The 14,847-nt window shown below is 42.7% G+C and overlaps 1 protein-coding gene across 1 annotated transcript in view; it reads left to right on the top strand.

Moving 5' to 3' along the window:
- ELAPOR2 (endosome-lysosome associated apoptosis and autophagy regulator family member 2) overlaps positions 1-14,847 on the top strand; it is a 407,006-nt gene that overhangs the window by 268,777 nt on the left and 123,382 nt on the right. Inside the window, exons 8-12 of the mRNA XM_086919742.1 lie at positions 3,159-3,247; positions 6,077-6,257; positions 7,583-7,711; positions 8,471-8,561; positions 14,402-14,504. Coding sequence (XP_086775868.1) covers positions 3,159-3,247; positions 6,077-6,257; positions 7,583-7,711; positions 8,471-8,561; positions 14,402-14,504 — 593 coding nt within the window. The remainder of the gene's footprint in view (positions 1-3,158; positions 3,248-6,076; positions 6,258-7,582; positions 7,712-8,470; positions 8,562-14,401; positions 14,505-14,847) is intronic.

Here is a 14,847-nt window from a genome sequence, read left to right on the forward strand (position 1 = left end):
CGATATCAGATTTCGCCATCAGCGCACCGGGCCCCAGGCGATTCAATATGGCTACGGACTCATCGAAGGATGCGTACCGCACCGAACACACTTCCGGGTCTATCGCATCGTTTACGGAAAGACCACGTGGGGCTGATAAATTATGTATCAGCCGAAACTCACCCGGGTCCTTCTTGGGGACCACCCCTAAAGGGGAACAAACAAAGTTAGCAACTGGTGGCACATTAAATGGACCGGCGACTCGACCTCGAGTAACCTCTTTCACGATCTTTTCCTGTACCACGGTCGTATGTTGCAAGACCGATATTTGGTTTTTACATTTCGCTATACCCTGAAACTCCCCCACTGGGATGCGGAAACCATATGAAAACCCGTTCCGCAACACCCCAGCGAAAGCGTGATCCGGGTATTCGCTGAGCCAGGGAATCATTGCCATGGTATCAATCGGAGTAGGTAAAGGCGCCCCTCGGACTATATCAGACCTGTTTGGCGCCTCCTCTACCCCCGTTATCACCCGTTTTGGCTCTGCACATGGACTCAGGATGGGATGATTGCCCACACCCACCACATTCGTGCCTAAATTTGCATGACCCCTGGGGCCTCGTACATTTACCCCTGTTAAAGTTCCAACAAATCCCCCTTTTACCTGCGTTGCCGATCGGCCTCGAGTGGTTGTCGTTACTCGTACTTGATCGAAAGGGCGTCCCAGCATATTGGCGGGAGGATTCACCCACGCTACTCCCTACCAATGGCAACTTCAACATACCAGTATCTTCCATTTTTGACCAAGACACAGAATCATAACAATCCCAAGTTAAGTTTTTATCATGTTCTTTCGCTTTTCTGAAAATATTATCGTAACAGAACCATTGATTGCCCTCGTGTGATACAGAATACCCCATGATCCGTGACTGATAAATTGGCAATTCGGACAGCAATTCGGGCCTACGTTCACCCATGATGGATGTAAAAATCCCCCACGCTCTGCCCCAAGTGCCAATGTTTTCATTTACCTTAAAGGCGGCCATCTTTGCGCGCCAAACACTCGGATGCATGAGCTCCTTCTGGCTCTTAACATGCTCCATCTCATAATGATCGGTAAGCAACGAGAAGATGTTTATATACTCCTCTGCCCATATCTTCTCTTTAATAGCCAGAGGGACATGTTGACCCAACTTTTCCCTTCGTGAGGGTGCAGACTCATCCCTCGCAATCGGCAATGGCCGCTTACCTGAACCGGAAGCTGTATCTGCGACTGGACCTGTCCCAGGTGGCTTCTCTACTGCCGCAGCCGGCGATGGTGCCTTCGCCGCTTCCCTTGTTTCACGCAGTTGCTTCATCAACACCCGCGCGTCGTCAGCCGTGGCGCCCTTGCTACCTGTACCCAACCACGCTGCTAATTGTGCTGCCAGCTCGGGCGGCATATCCTCCCCGGACACGGGGGTGACCACCACAGGAATCGGATTCCCCTCTTCCGGCACCGGAGTTGGTTCTTCGAGTGGGGTACAGGGGACCGGGATGTCTCCCCCAGCTGCTCCCCTTCTGGGCCTCTTGCCTTTCCCTCCCGGAGCTGCTCCTGCCAAAGGACGTTTCGGTCCCCCTTCCTCGTCTTTATCCGCCATTCGCCTCTTCAGCTCGGTCACCTCTTTCATAAGAACACGCAGCATCTGGTCGGTAGTCATTCGCTTTCCCGCTTTCTTGGGCATTCTCCAACAGAGTATCTGTAAAACAAACAAGAAAGATTACAACGCTCAAAATTGGCTCTTCGTTCCGTCTCGAGCTCACGTGCAGCGAGGAGGTGCAGCTTCAGAGCACAGGAACAAGAGGATGCTTTCTTGGCTTGTTGCTCCTTTTATCCGTCTTCAGGGCGGGCGTAAACCCGCCCCTGCCTGCCCCAAGGGCGTGGCCGGCCGCGTCAGTGTCTAGGCCAGCCCACTCCAGGGCGGGAAAAAGGCGCGCCCCGGCTACGCCGCTTCGGGCATACCAGCCGAGACTCGCCTCCCGCCCAAGATGGCTTCCCGGGGGGATCGTGGTACTCCGCCATACGTTCGGGGGGACCGAATGGTCGCCCCTTTCCAATAAGTCTCATCTATACAAGAACTATTGGCTTTGTCAATATTTTTAAACTATATTGCATAGCAGGGTGACCACTCTGCAACTTTGCTGAAAGTAAAAAAAAGTAAAAGCGCTATGCCATGGCAAATGTTCATGATTTTTTTGTTACTTTCAGCTGTGTTGCACAACTACCGTGCTGCCATGCAACATGATTAAAAAACATTGACAAAGCCAATAGATATTTTATAGATGAAAACCAATGGAGTTGCCAACTGCTAGTTTCTTGGGTGGAATAACCCAATCGCATCAGGAGAATAGCAGACTCCCCTAATGGCCTTAAAAACTATAAGGCCTACAAGTACCAAAGCCACAGCAATTACAATGAAAGATGAAATCACTCATAAGACTAAATGAAAAGACAGTTGGGTGCAACAATTAATCATATCAGGAGAATAGCGACTTCTCCAACGACCTTACAAATCATAAGAACCACAAGTATTAAGGCCACGGCCAACAGGAAAAAGACTCACTAATTTACTATAGACTCTTTGTGATTGTATCAATGTGCAACACTTTTTCTAAAAGTTTTTTTAAGCAGTCAACAACTTTTTATCTATTGCTTAATATTGTGAGTTTTTATTAACTGTACAATAAAATAAATTCTAAATTCTAAACTGCTAGTTTCTTCCTGGGAGTAATAGGCACTCTTTATAGAGCGCTTACCTTTGGATTTCTATTAAATTTCAACAACTATACCTCTCACACACCCCCTAGGAAAGCCCACAAGTGTACAATAGGCTGATAATTTGGTTATTGTGAGTGAATGTATTTCAGTCAAATACATTTCCAGCCCTTGTCCCTGCACTTGAATCCCAATGAACGAGGAACATGTGTAAAATAAGTACCAGATGTATCAAACGGTTTCCCTCATTCTGTGTCCGTTGGAAAATGCTTTAGTACATTTGGGCCTATTACCTGGAGTATAATCTGCTTTTGAAGACTACACCCGATTTCCTTTATTTCTTTTGATAGAATGTTTTGCTTTTTAATTTTAGTGCTTGGTATAAGTGGAAAATTTACTTAATGCTCTATTTTAATTTCAGATGAAGGATCAGAGAAGTGCTTGGATCGTCCCCCTTGCACAAAGGAGGATTACTTCCAGACCCACACTATATGTGACACTGAAGGAAAGGTACAGTCAAGTTCTGCCCCTCAATTCTTTTATGCCTTTTAAACATTACAAATATTATCCTGCAGATACCACTCGGTATCAGATTGTAGCCCTTTTGGTATAGAAGCGGGCCCATAATTGTGAAGGAAAAATGCTAAATAGATTCTGTCCCCATCTGTGGAGCAGGTTCACTTTGAACTTAATATTTCTTAAATAAAACTTAATGGCTTTCGTTGTCTCTTACACCATTTGATATAGCTTATATAGAGTAGGAAATATAATTTGTCACTCACATAGGAACCTGCTTTTCGTATGCTTAAACAATTATAATTGGCCAGGAGAGAAATTTTAGTATATTGGTACATATTGTCAGCTACCACAACAAAGGGAGGTGGGGTGGGTGGAGGAAACATGGGAGGGGTTGTGTTGCACTGCAAGGGGAGGTTAGTAATAAAATAGGAATAAAAAATAAAAACAAATAACTTACCTGAAGCCGACAGCATCCTTGCCTCTTGCTTCGCACTACCTCTTCTCTTCCTGGCAGCCTCTGTGACAGACTCCCATCCAACCACCACACTGCTCTCCTAGGAGAACAGTGCTGAGATTGGCGTGAGCAGACTGAAAAAATGCTCCGCTCAGCTCAGGGAGTCTGTGGGGTTTCTCCAGCCTGGCTGCTCAATACAGCTGGGCTAATAAAACCTAAGTGCGCATGTGTATTTTGATCTTCCTGAGACGGTTGACCAAAACATATATGCGCACATAGCACTGCTCATCTGCCTCCCATACCTCAGTCCCACCCCTCCCTACAGTGCTGGTTCACAGCTGGCAGTGCAAAATAAAACAATGTTCCAACATCGTTTTTTTTCCATTTGGCTCCGCCATTGAGTAGCTGCCACCGGTGTGGCAGCACTTAAGTGAGAAATGAATGCAAAATCAGATCTATGTTTTGGCTTGCTCTTCAGTCACTGATTATTTTTCGCAAACAATCTGGCAAAGGGGGTATTTTTTTGAGAAACCAAATGGCCCTGGTATGCAGAGAGTTTTCTCCCTGCACATGAGGACAGTTATTTACTATCTGCGAGCCAGGCAGGGAAAATGTTCATCAGGAAGACTACCCTAAATAGAGTTGACCTTTAGATACATGAAAGACAGCAACCCTGTGGCGAGATTTTGCTGCCTTTGAATGGCTACCAGCGCAAACTCCAGTTGTGGTCAATCAGTCTTTTTGCCCGCATCTAAATGAAGCAGGGGACTAGTTAGCTTGGCAGGGTGTCTTTATCACTCCTATATATTTAAATTTCTCATGCTCTGCATAGCAAATTTACTTCCACCGTTTCCAAATGTATCTCCTAAATTGTAACTTCAGAAGTGCTTTCAAGTTTTTTTTATAATTTATTATACTTCTACCTAAGGTTATCTCACAGGGGTATGCCATTTGCTCACAAATCTTTCATTTGATTATCTCTTTGTCCTGGCAGGTTTGGTGCTTCTAGCAACTGGACCTTCCTCGTGTTTACAAACTTTATACTTATGGACTTAATCTTAGAGACAGTAAAAGTCGAAGTGGAATACCCTGCATTGTTCCCCTTTCCAGTCAAAAGTCTTCTAACAATGCATTAGTACTGTAGCTCTAAATCTTATGTGGATGTTGGCATTAAACAGTTACTGAAACTCAAACCTGTTCCAGATGTTTCTGAAGCGTTCTCTGGGATCAATACATTCTAAGAAGTTGATATATTTCTCTGAATGTAATAATATTATGGGAGGAGATGTGGCCTAGTGATTATTGCTGCTGACTTTAGAACATGGAGACCCAGGTTTGATCCCAGCCTCGGAGCTTGACACCACTTTGTGTAATTCTGGGCAAATCAGTTCACCTCCCTGTGCCTAGAAAATGTGAAATGGTAATTTATAAATTGTATTTGTGTAATCTCAACTAAATGTGCACAATCTTGCAGATTGTCTCCCATTCTCCCAAGTAATGTACAACGCTCCTTTGCTTTCTAACTAGGTTTGTGCTAAATAAATAACAATACATGTATACTATAAGGATTCCTGTGTGAGCTTGTAGGGTTACATCTACCACTCCATTCATCTCTCCCATGACTTAATACGTGGAACCTTTGTGTTTAATAGCGCCTCTAGTTCCCTAATCCCTCCTCATAAGGTTTACTAATATCCTTTTCATGTTCTGGCTATCCTCTTTTAACCCATGTTTCATCATTGTATGAACGTTGGAAGTGGTTTTAACTATTCCAAATTTCATTTACCTTTTCACTCTTTCTTTTGTTTCTGGAAGACCTTTATCCTTCTCTTCTTGGTAATAGTTTTCTAGCTTTTTAGGTTTTGTCAAAGGGTTTGCATTTCCTCACCGTATACATTTTTTATTACTATGAAGGCCAATGCACTTCTCTTTGTAATGACTTTCTATACATTCAACATGTTTTTTCCCAGTCACTGATAATCAATTTGCGGTACACTTCTATAAAAAGTAGATTAAAAGTACTGATTACAAGACATTGTTCATTGCCTGACAGGTAGTGGAATTTTAGCATTCACCCTTCATAGTAATCCCAAACTGATAGACTGGAGAGATTTGAGATCCCCTGACCTGTACAATTCCTCTCATATAGGTGTTTTAGAAAGCACTACCTGAGAGGGATTGCTGCATTTATTTGCTTCCTATTCTTGGATCTTGTTAACTTTGAACTGCAGCCTTTCTATAACTCACTTTGAAACACCAGTTTTTAAGGATTGGCAGCTGTGTCCCTGCATACAAGCTGAGGGTGGGGAAATGTATTGGTTAAGGAGTTAATCGTATAACCTAATAGCTGGCTATGTTTCTTACAGACTCAAATAACATATAAATGGATAGAGCCGAAATTCTGCAGAGAAGACCTTCCCAGTGCAACAAAGCTCCCACCCTCTGGGCAGAAGACGGATTGTCCACCCTGCAACCCTGGCTTTTATAGCAACAGGACTTCATCTTGCTCTCCCTGTCCACAAGGGTCATTCTCTGATGGCATTCACGGTATGAGGTTTTATCTAATAAATCTTTTTAATTATTTTCATTAATTACTGGAAACCAATAGTGTACATTCATGTGACCATCTCTTTGCTTTTATATTAATTTTCTCTTTTCTTTACATTCCTGATTAATAAAGTTCTTCTTAAAACCATATGTTATTTAGGAAAAATAGCCTAGCTAGAGAATCTTGTCTTGCTTTGTAGATTTATAGACCTTGTACAGTTATATGAAAAACTTACTTTTGATGGGAAGCAAAGAAGCATGTAGGTTGTGATTGGAAGTATTAAAAGATGAGAAGAAAGGGTCACAGACATGACCATTCCGAAAGTTCATTTAGGGAATTGGAAGAAATTGTCTTTCTGTCTATATGCAATATATAGCTTCAATTTTCTGATTTGAAAAATACACTACAGGTTACAGCACAAGGTTGTTTGCCATGTAGCTGTTGTAGAAAATCCGTTATTTTCCCTTATAGTAACAGGAGTGCAGCTGTTACCATTTTGGACTTGAGTCTTATTTTATTTGGTGTGGTAAAACCATCAACCAACATGAGCATCAGATGGTGTGGTACCAGCATAATGTTGTCAGAATGTCATCGACATTATATTGGATGCTATTTACTAATGAAAATTTGGTTGTAAACTTCTGTTTACGCGTAATCCCATTTGCGGATATGGATGTAGAGATCTCCAACATGTGTGAGGACTTGCCACCCCTGTAAGTATCACTCAAGTGGTGGTAATGTGAGCTTCCAAGGTGTTCCATTGTGTGCTTAGCCTTCAAAGTTTGGGAATGTCTACAAACATATACATCTTTGGACATTCACAAATGTCTCTTATTGCCCTTTTGTGCCTTAAAAGCATAGATGTTTACCCAAGTAAATGCTGATGTAAACCCCTTACCAGGGAGGGAAGGGGAATGAATCACCCTTAGATTTGTGGGAATAAAGGGGAAGGGGTTTCTCCAATGGAAATATTTTATCTTTGGAGAAACAAAAGTATGTTTGCACAGGAGATGATCTTCCCCCTGTTCTAACTTCCCCTCCATGGAAAACTCCACTCTGCTATCATGGTCTAATTATTGCTGTGTCACATGAATTCCCCAGACGTCCAAATGAAAACATTGTATTTTCAATCTTGCTAACAGAGTCAACCTACTGTTTTAGTACAGCTTTCACTTATATGTGGATATAATATTCATATGCACACTGTAAGTAATGGTAATTATCATTAAAGAAGTATTAGATAGAAACGAAAAATATTAAGATCAGCTGTAGGATTAATATTCACTATGTATTTCCTTTTGTTCCTGTTCATCTATTTTCACAGAATGCAAGCCCTGTCCTGCTGGAACCGAGCCAGTGATGGGTTTGGAATACAAATGGTGGAACGTACTGCCTTCCAATATGAAAACGTCTTGCTTTAATGTTGCAAACTCAAAGTGTGATGGAATGAATGGTAAGCCCAATGGATATCTCTAACACACTAAGGACATGTTAAACTCGCACATACAACTGCTTTTAAAAAACGGTATTGGTCCTTTGGGGTGTCCTTGTAATTTCTATGGTTGATTAAACATCAATAGTCAAACTCTGGTTTCCCTTTGATTTTCAAAGTTTCCTTTTTCTCAGAAGATAAGCCTGCCTTGTATCTATCATCGGGCACGGTTCTGGGTTTCTGATCTGAGCTATTGTTTGAGCAGCAAGAGTGCAAATGGGTTCTAGTTGGCTGCTTGCATGCCACTGGTTGGCTAGCAAAGAGAGCTGTGAATATGCCCAGTGCTCCCCTTAGAATATTAGGCGCCTGCGTTCCTGCAATTACTGCACTATAGTAGCAATACCCCTCCCTGTGTGGTGCCTACAAGTCGTGCAGTTGTAGGTAGTGTGATTTCATTTTAGCCTGGTGCCTGGCTCACTTCTGCATTGTTTAATTTGTGCAGGTGGTTGCCGCTTTTGGGCCAGGCATTTATTTCAGGCACTGGAACTAAGCAACTTTGGTATCAGCCAATTTTGGCTTTCGGCTGAACCGCACTTGTTCAACCATATATTATCCACTGTCTTTCTGTGAAAGGGAGCAAAACAGAATAATGATATGGCCTTAAATTTGTTAACAAATTGTTAAAAAAGAATTCTCATTGTTTGATATCACAAATAATGTAGTGATTTATTGTATTCATTGTTTTTCTGCTAAATATAAAAATGTATTCTCCTTTCTTAGGTTGGGAAGTGGCGGGAGATCATGTCCGGAGTGGCACGGGGGCCTCTGACAATGATTATCTCATTTTGAATTTGCAGATTGCAGGATTCAAGTAAGAACATATTTATTTCAAATACTTAAGTCGTCATAGTTATGATACACAAACCTGAATTGTTTATTTTTTGCACGGCAGTTTTTTTAAAATTCATTTCTACCAGGGAACATAAAAAATGGCATTTGCTTGACTTCTCCCACTAAGAATTCAGACATAGTCAGCTTGTGCAATGTCCTGTTTCAGCTCTGCTTCCTTAAGCCGACATTGTCCACTTTGATTATTCCCCATTCCACATACTATTTCTCTCCGAACATCTGCAGCCAGCACCCCAGTCTCTTCTAAATGTTTATTCAAGTCTAAATCATTTCTTCTCTCACTCCGACATTGGTAGCCAAAAGGCGTTTAAAAGATCAATGCAATGCTGCGCCGAAGTCTAGACGTGCAACCTGCCGGCTAGGGCTACAGAGCTCTCCCCCAGAGGCACTGAAAGGCCTTGTGATGGTACAACTGCCATAACTGAGCACAGGTCATTAGGAACTGGAAATGCCTTTGAAAAACAGTTGTTCTGGAGAACCGGAAAACACCTGTTACTGCTTTACATCTCCATTTTCCTACTGCTGCACTGTGTTGTCCCAACTGTACATTTTATGGTGATTTTCAGGTGCCTCCAACAAGGTAATGCAGATAAGAGCCACACATACAAAATACAAGACTGTTGAGACGTCAGAGAGATACATGACACATTTGAAAGAGGCATTTGTAACAATATTGTGATTTTGGATGAGTACTGAAATATGATTGTGCACATTTGGAAAATGTGTCCAGTCACTGTAAGGGTCCTTATGGAGAAAGAAATCTGCTCAAAATCCAATTTTGAGCAGTACAAACGCACTCTAGTTTCCCTTTTTGCATTAGTACTTTAATTAGAAACCTTAGTTCTAGAAACCACATCATACTATTAAATTACAAGCACAAGCCACCTCTTCGCCCCATTATCCCACCATATGTTTGTAGCCAAATTACATGTTTTACTGCTAACTGATTTAACCTTAAGAGCTGCTGTAGCTTTAGTAGAAGATTGTCGTAGAGTGTTCTTCTGCCATTTTGTTGGTCAATATTTACAGTGCCTGACCTGTGTCTACATACTGCCTGTGTTTGCAAGTGGTGGGTACCGGTGCTCGTTTTTTGTGACCTTGACATATTTTTCACCATCAGACTGTTACCTTGAGGAAGAGACAGAAATAAAGAAATAAAAAAAGAATGTGATAGGTAATGATACAAAAACAGTGACAAAGGGAAAAGGAGGGATGAAAAGAGGTCTGCAGGAATTATAGGGTGGGTGTTAAAATAGGCATGAGGTGGAGTCAAGAATGAACAACTTTGTCATTCCCAATCCTGGCATTTGGCAGCACAGAACTGGGCTTTAAAAATCAATTTGGGTCCTTTCCTTTTTTTCCCTTATTGACATATTAAACACTGTGACGGCATAATGACATATATGCCAAAACAAAAAGCTAATAGGAAGAGGCGGGCCTTGTATGTCACTTTGAGGGGCACCTGTCCTCTGGCAGTCCAAATTTCTAAGTCTAGACACTGTACTTGTAGAAGCTAAACACTCCACTGAAGATCAGATCAGTAAATTAATTAGTCAATGAATCGACATCAAACAGATATATAACTATTGTGATAAATAAATGCGTTATGTGAACTTTGGCCCACGTATATTATGACGATAGACATTTCTCTGCCTGCACTGCAGCAATGAATTAAGCTGTGCTCCAGTTGCAAGTGGTGAAATGCCAGTGGGCACTGTGGCTAGGGCAGTGGGGGAAGGAAGGGGGGCGCAAAAATCAAGAAACAATCACCATAGGGCAAAGACCAGCATTCAGACTGTGTCAGTGTTTGTCCCACAGTGAAATGCCCGCAACTCAATAATACTATGCAGTGCTCTACTGTAATATGGCATTAGGTCAAACCTAAGACTGTAACACAGCTACTCATCCTAAATCCCTTTCCATACTCTGCATTTGTAAGTATTTTTAGATCTCATGACCATATCGCATAAGCGGTCTGGTTGTGAAAGACCTATTGTGAACTTACAGTAGGATTAGAGGCTACCACCTGCTTACCATTGGTTGGCTGTATTGTCAATCTCATTTGCTTGCTTCTTATTTAATGACTTGACTTCCTTTTCTTGTGTTTGTACCCCTCTTGGCACATAGCTTCTTTACAATCTTTTTTATTTGCTGACTTTTACCGTTCCCCTGCTCATGTTTAGGAAACTACGTATTTCATCTTCATTCACCAGTCTATGAAAGTGCATGTGTTTTCTAGCTATCTTCCTCTTGTGTTTGTTACCCACCTCAAATACCCGTCCACCACCACTATGTTGCTCTCCATGCCTCCGAGCTTTTTTGTAAAACAAGTAACAGATATATTTTACTGGAGTATGCTTGAAGAGCACAACTTAAGGGTTGTGATTTTGCTTTATCTCATGCTTTACACATTGCATTAAAGCAAAAACTATGGCACACAATGGTATGTATGACCCTGGGGAAGGGCTATCTGGCAGCCCCTACTGAACTGACTCTGAGGTAGGAGGAATAATTAGCATGATGCTTCTCATAGGGGCCATAAATCTGCTCGCTGGGCTGTACTGTAGAAGACCAAATAGCTGAATCCTGTGGAAAACAAATTATACCTTGTCAAGCTTTGCACTTTACATTCGGACACCACCTTATTCTTTTTAAAATCTGCTCAAAGTTCGCGAAGTGGAAATGATTTGCAAATAAACACGCCTGTTTAAAAATATTGAACACATTGTATTCAATACAATGTACTCACATTTTATGTACGAGACTTACTAGGTTTTCCAATGCTTGTTGAAATTGCAGTATTTCAAACCAGAGCTCTATGCTAATCTTTCATTCTTAGTTTGGATATACCCCGTTTTAGTCTGCAGAATGTCATTGAATCATTTGTTTTAGCTTTTTTTGCATAAAATGAACAAAAAGTGTTTAGCCTAACCTGAAATACAAATTGAATGTTTTTAACTAGTACCTAATTCTAAAATGTATACCGTTCTTATGTTTTCAATCAATCAATCAATCAACTCGGATTTGTAGAGTTAGGCTAATCCCCCACAATGGTATCCAGGTGCCAGGTTCATGCTGGCATTAGTTGAAGAGCCACTTCTTGAGTTCCTTTCTGAATTCCGTGAGGGAGGATAAAGTTCATAGGTGGAGCGGGAGGTCGTTCCAGTAATTGGCAGCAAGGTAGAAGAAGGATTGTCCTCCACTGTAACTTTGGCAGATAAAGGGAGTGTGTGGAGGTGGAGCTGAGGTGTGTGGAGGGTTGGTGGAAGTTCAGGCGGTGGTTGATGTATGCTCGTCTTTGGTCATTGAAGGTCCTGTAGGCATGTGTCAGCATCTTGAATCTTCATGGATGGGGAACAAGTGGAGGTGCCTGAGGTTGAGGTGAAGTAGATCGATTTGTGGTGGACGAGGATGAGTCTGGCAGTTGAGTTCTATATCATTTGTAGTTTCTTCAGGAGTTGGGTGGTGATTCCTGCGTAGAGTATGTTGCCATAGTCTAGCCAGTGTTTGACTAGAGCTTGAGTGACGTTTTCCTGGTGCTGACTGGTACCCATCTGAATATCTTGTGGAGGGTGTGGAATCAGGCAAAGGAGACTGCATTGGTCTGGCATTTCATGGTGATGTTTACTGTTCAGGATGATGGCAAGGTTGCGGACATGGTCTGTCGGTATAGTTGTGGATCTGAGTTCAGAGGGCCACCACGTGTTGTTCCATGGGTAACAGTTTTTCCTAATGACCAGCACTTGCATATTGTCTGTGTTGAGCTTCAGGCAGTTAGTCTTCACCCAGTCGGTGACATTCGTTGTACAGTCAAAGAAGTTGGTTCTCGTGGTGTAGGGGTCTACTGAGAGTGGGAGGATGAGCTGGGTGTCATCTGCGTAGGATATCATTTTGAGGCCATAGGTTCTGACGATGTTGCTAGGGGCATTGTGTAAATGTTGAATAGGGTGGGGCTCAGGGATGAACCTTGAGGGACGCCTCAGGTGGGACTCTTGGGTTCTGAAGTGAAGAGTGGTAGGTGGATTCTCTGGATCATCCTGTGAGGAAGGATGCGATTAATTTGAGGACAGGTCCTAGAGTCCTGATGTGGTGGAGTCTCTTGATGAGTATGTGGTGGAAATGGTATCGAACACAGCGGAGGGTTTCCTGAGGAGTGGTTTGACCTCTGCCTGTTTCCATCGGTCAGGGAAGGTGGCTGTGGAGATGGATGTGCTCAGAATGCAGGTGAGTTTGCCACTGATTTCCATGTTCCTGAGTTGAAGTGGTGGGGGCAAGGGTACGTGGGTGCTCTAAAGTTGATGCAGTTCCTGATGGCTGTGATTTTCTATGTGGTGAACTGTTCCCATGTGGTGAGCGGGTGTTTGGGGATGGCGTCAGTTGGTGTGAAGAGGTTGTAGAGGTCGGTGGGCTGGGGTTCAAATCTATTGTAGATGATGGATATCTTGTTGTGAAAAGAGTTCTTTAATGTGTCGCAGAGTTCTTGGGAAGGGTAGATCGTGTTCTTGGTGACTGACGGGCAGGAGAATGTTTACGATGCTGAAGAGTTCCTGGCTGTGGTTGGAGCTTTATTTAAGGCGGTGTGCCAGGGCTCCTTTTTTCATGTCTTTGGTGGCTCAGTCTGTGGGATCACTGCTGATGCACCATCTGATTTCTAGCTGTTTGCAGTGTTGTTTCATTGTCCTGAATTCTTGTATATACCAGCCGGCTTGATTGATGGCTGTCTAGTCTTGGCTGGCTTGAATTGGTGTTCCAGGTGGAGAAATTCATGGTTAGTTGTGGAGTCGGGTTCTTGGTGTTGAGGGTGTCTGTGTGAGGCTCTGGATCCTGCGATGATGAAGTGGACTATGGCGTGGTTGGTCTAAGTGAAATCTCTGACATAAATGCACTTGACTCTGTCGCTGACAGGGAAGATCAGGCCCAGCATGTGTCCGGCGCTGTGTGTGGTGTTGGTGACAAGTTGGATGAATCCGATGTTCCTCATGCTTTCCAGGAGGTTGGCAGAATTTGCGTCTTTGGGGTCGTCAATGTGGAAGTTGAGGTCACAGAGGAAGATGTATTGCTTGGAGTCAATGGCAAGCGGGCGATGAAATCTGAGATGGCGTTGCAGAAGCCAGAACGTGGTCCGGGAGGTCTGTAGGTGAGGGTGCCTCTGATGGTAGTTTTGCTGTCAGTTTGGAGTTGGAAGTTGAGGTCTTCCATGATCACTGTAGTGTTGTCTTCGGTGGTGGTGCACCGAATGGTTTCCTTGTGGATGATGGCAATGCCTCTTCTGTTTTTGTTGGTGCAGTCATGGTGTGTAATCTTTAGGCTTTGGGCGTCGCAGTGGAGATTTCGAGGAGAGGTTGAGCAGGGTCTCTGTAATGAAGATAACATCGGGGTGAGGGTGGTGTTAGAGTCCGAGATTTCGGAGGCATGGTTGCAAAATGATTGGGCATTGAGCAGGAGGCAGTGGTTATGCCATGCGTCCCTGTGAGGGAGCGAGGTCCTGAGTTGCAGGCGAAGTGGCAGCAGGTAAACAGTCCTACCGTAGATCAGAGAGATGCGATGCAGCTATTTTTGTGGCATCTGAGGTCCAAGGCTTGGCGCTCTCATTATTTTTTGCACATTGTTTAGACAATGAATGAACAATGTATATATTTGTATGTCAATAATGTGTTGCATTACTTCTTGTTAAATAGTCGCAGGTTTGCAGTGGTTTTCCAGTAAAAACATTTATTTAGAATTATGATTACTTGAACTGCGGAAAGCCTATGACTGGTGTAATAAAACATTATTTATTTCATTTTCCTTTTTGATATGCAGACCTCCAACATCAGTGACTGGGGCAACGGGGGTTGATATAGGGATGATTACATTCGTTTTCGAGACTGTTTGCTCTGCAGATTGCGTTTTATACTTTATGGTGGTAAGTTATTTATTCGTTGATGATGTGTTTTCTGTAAGAGATTTTGATAAATGTATTTTCATGAAAACCTAAACACTATACAAAGCCTGATCCCTATATGATGGATTCATCATCACATATCCCCTTCATGTATATAGACTAGTGGGGTTAGTGGCATCCAACAGCCACGCACAAAAAAACATTAATCCAACAACACTGAACAAAAACATTACATCAGCAACAAATCATCAACACCTCACAGCAGCACAACACATAATTAAACATAAAGCAATACACAATAGCACAACAAGAAAGAATTAAAATGATTGAGTAACAACTCCAGAGCTACAAAACTGAGCATGAA

This window comes from Lissotriton vulgaris, chromosome 1_1, assembly GCF_964263255.1.
Source record: "Lissotriton vulgaris chromosome 1_1, aLisVul1.2, whole genome shotgun sequence".
NCBI classification, from domain to species: Eukaryota; Metazoa; Chordata; class Amphibia; order Caudata; family Salamandridae; genus Lissotriton; species Lissotriton vulgaris.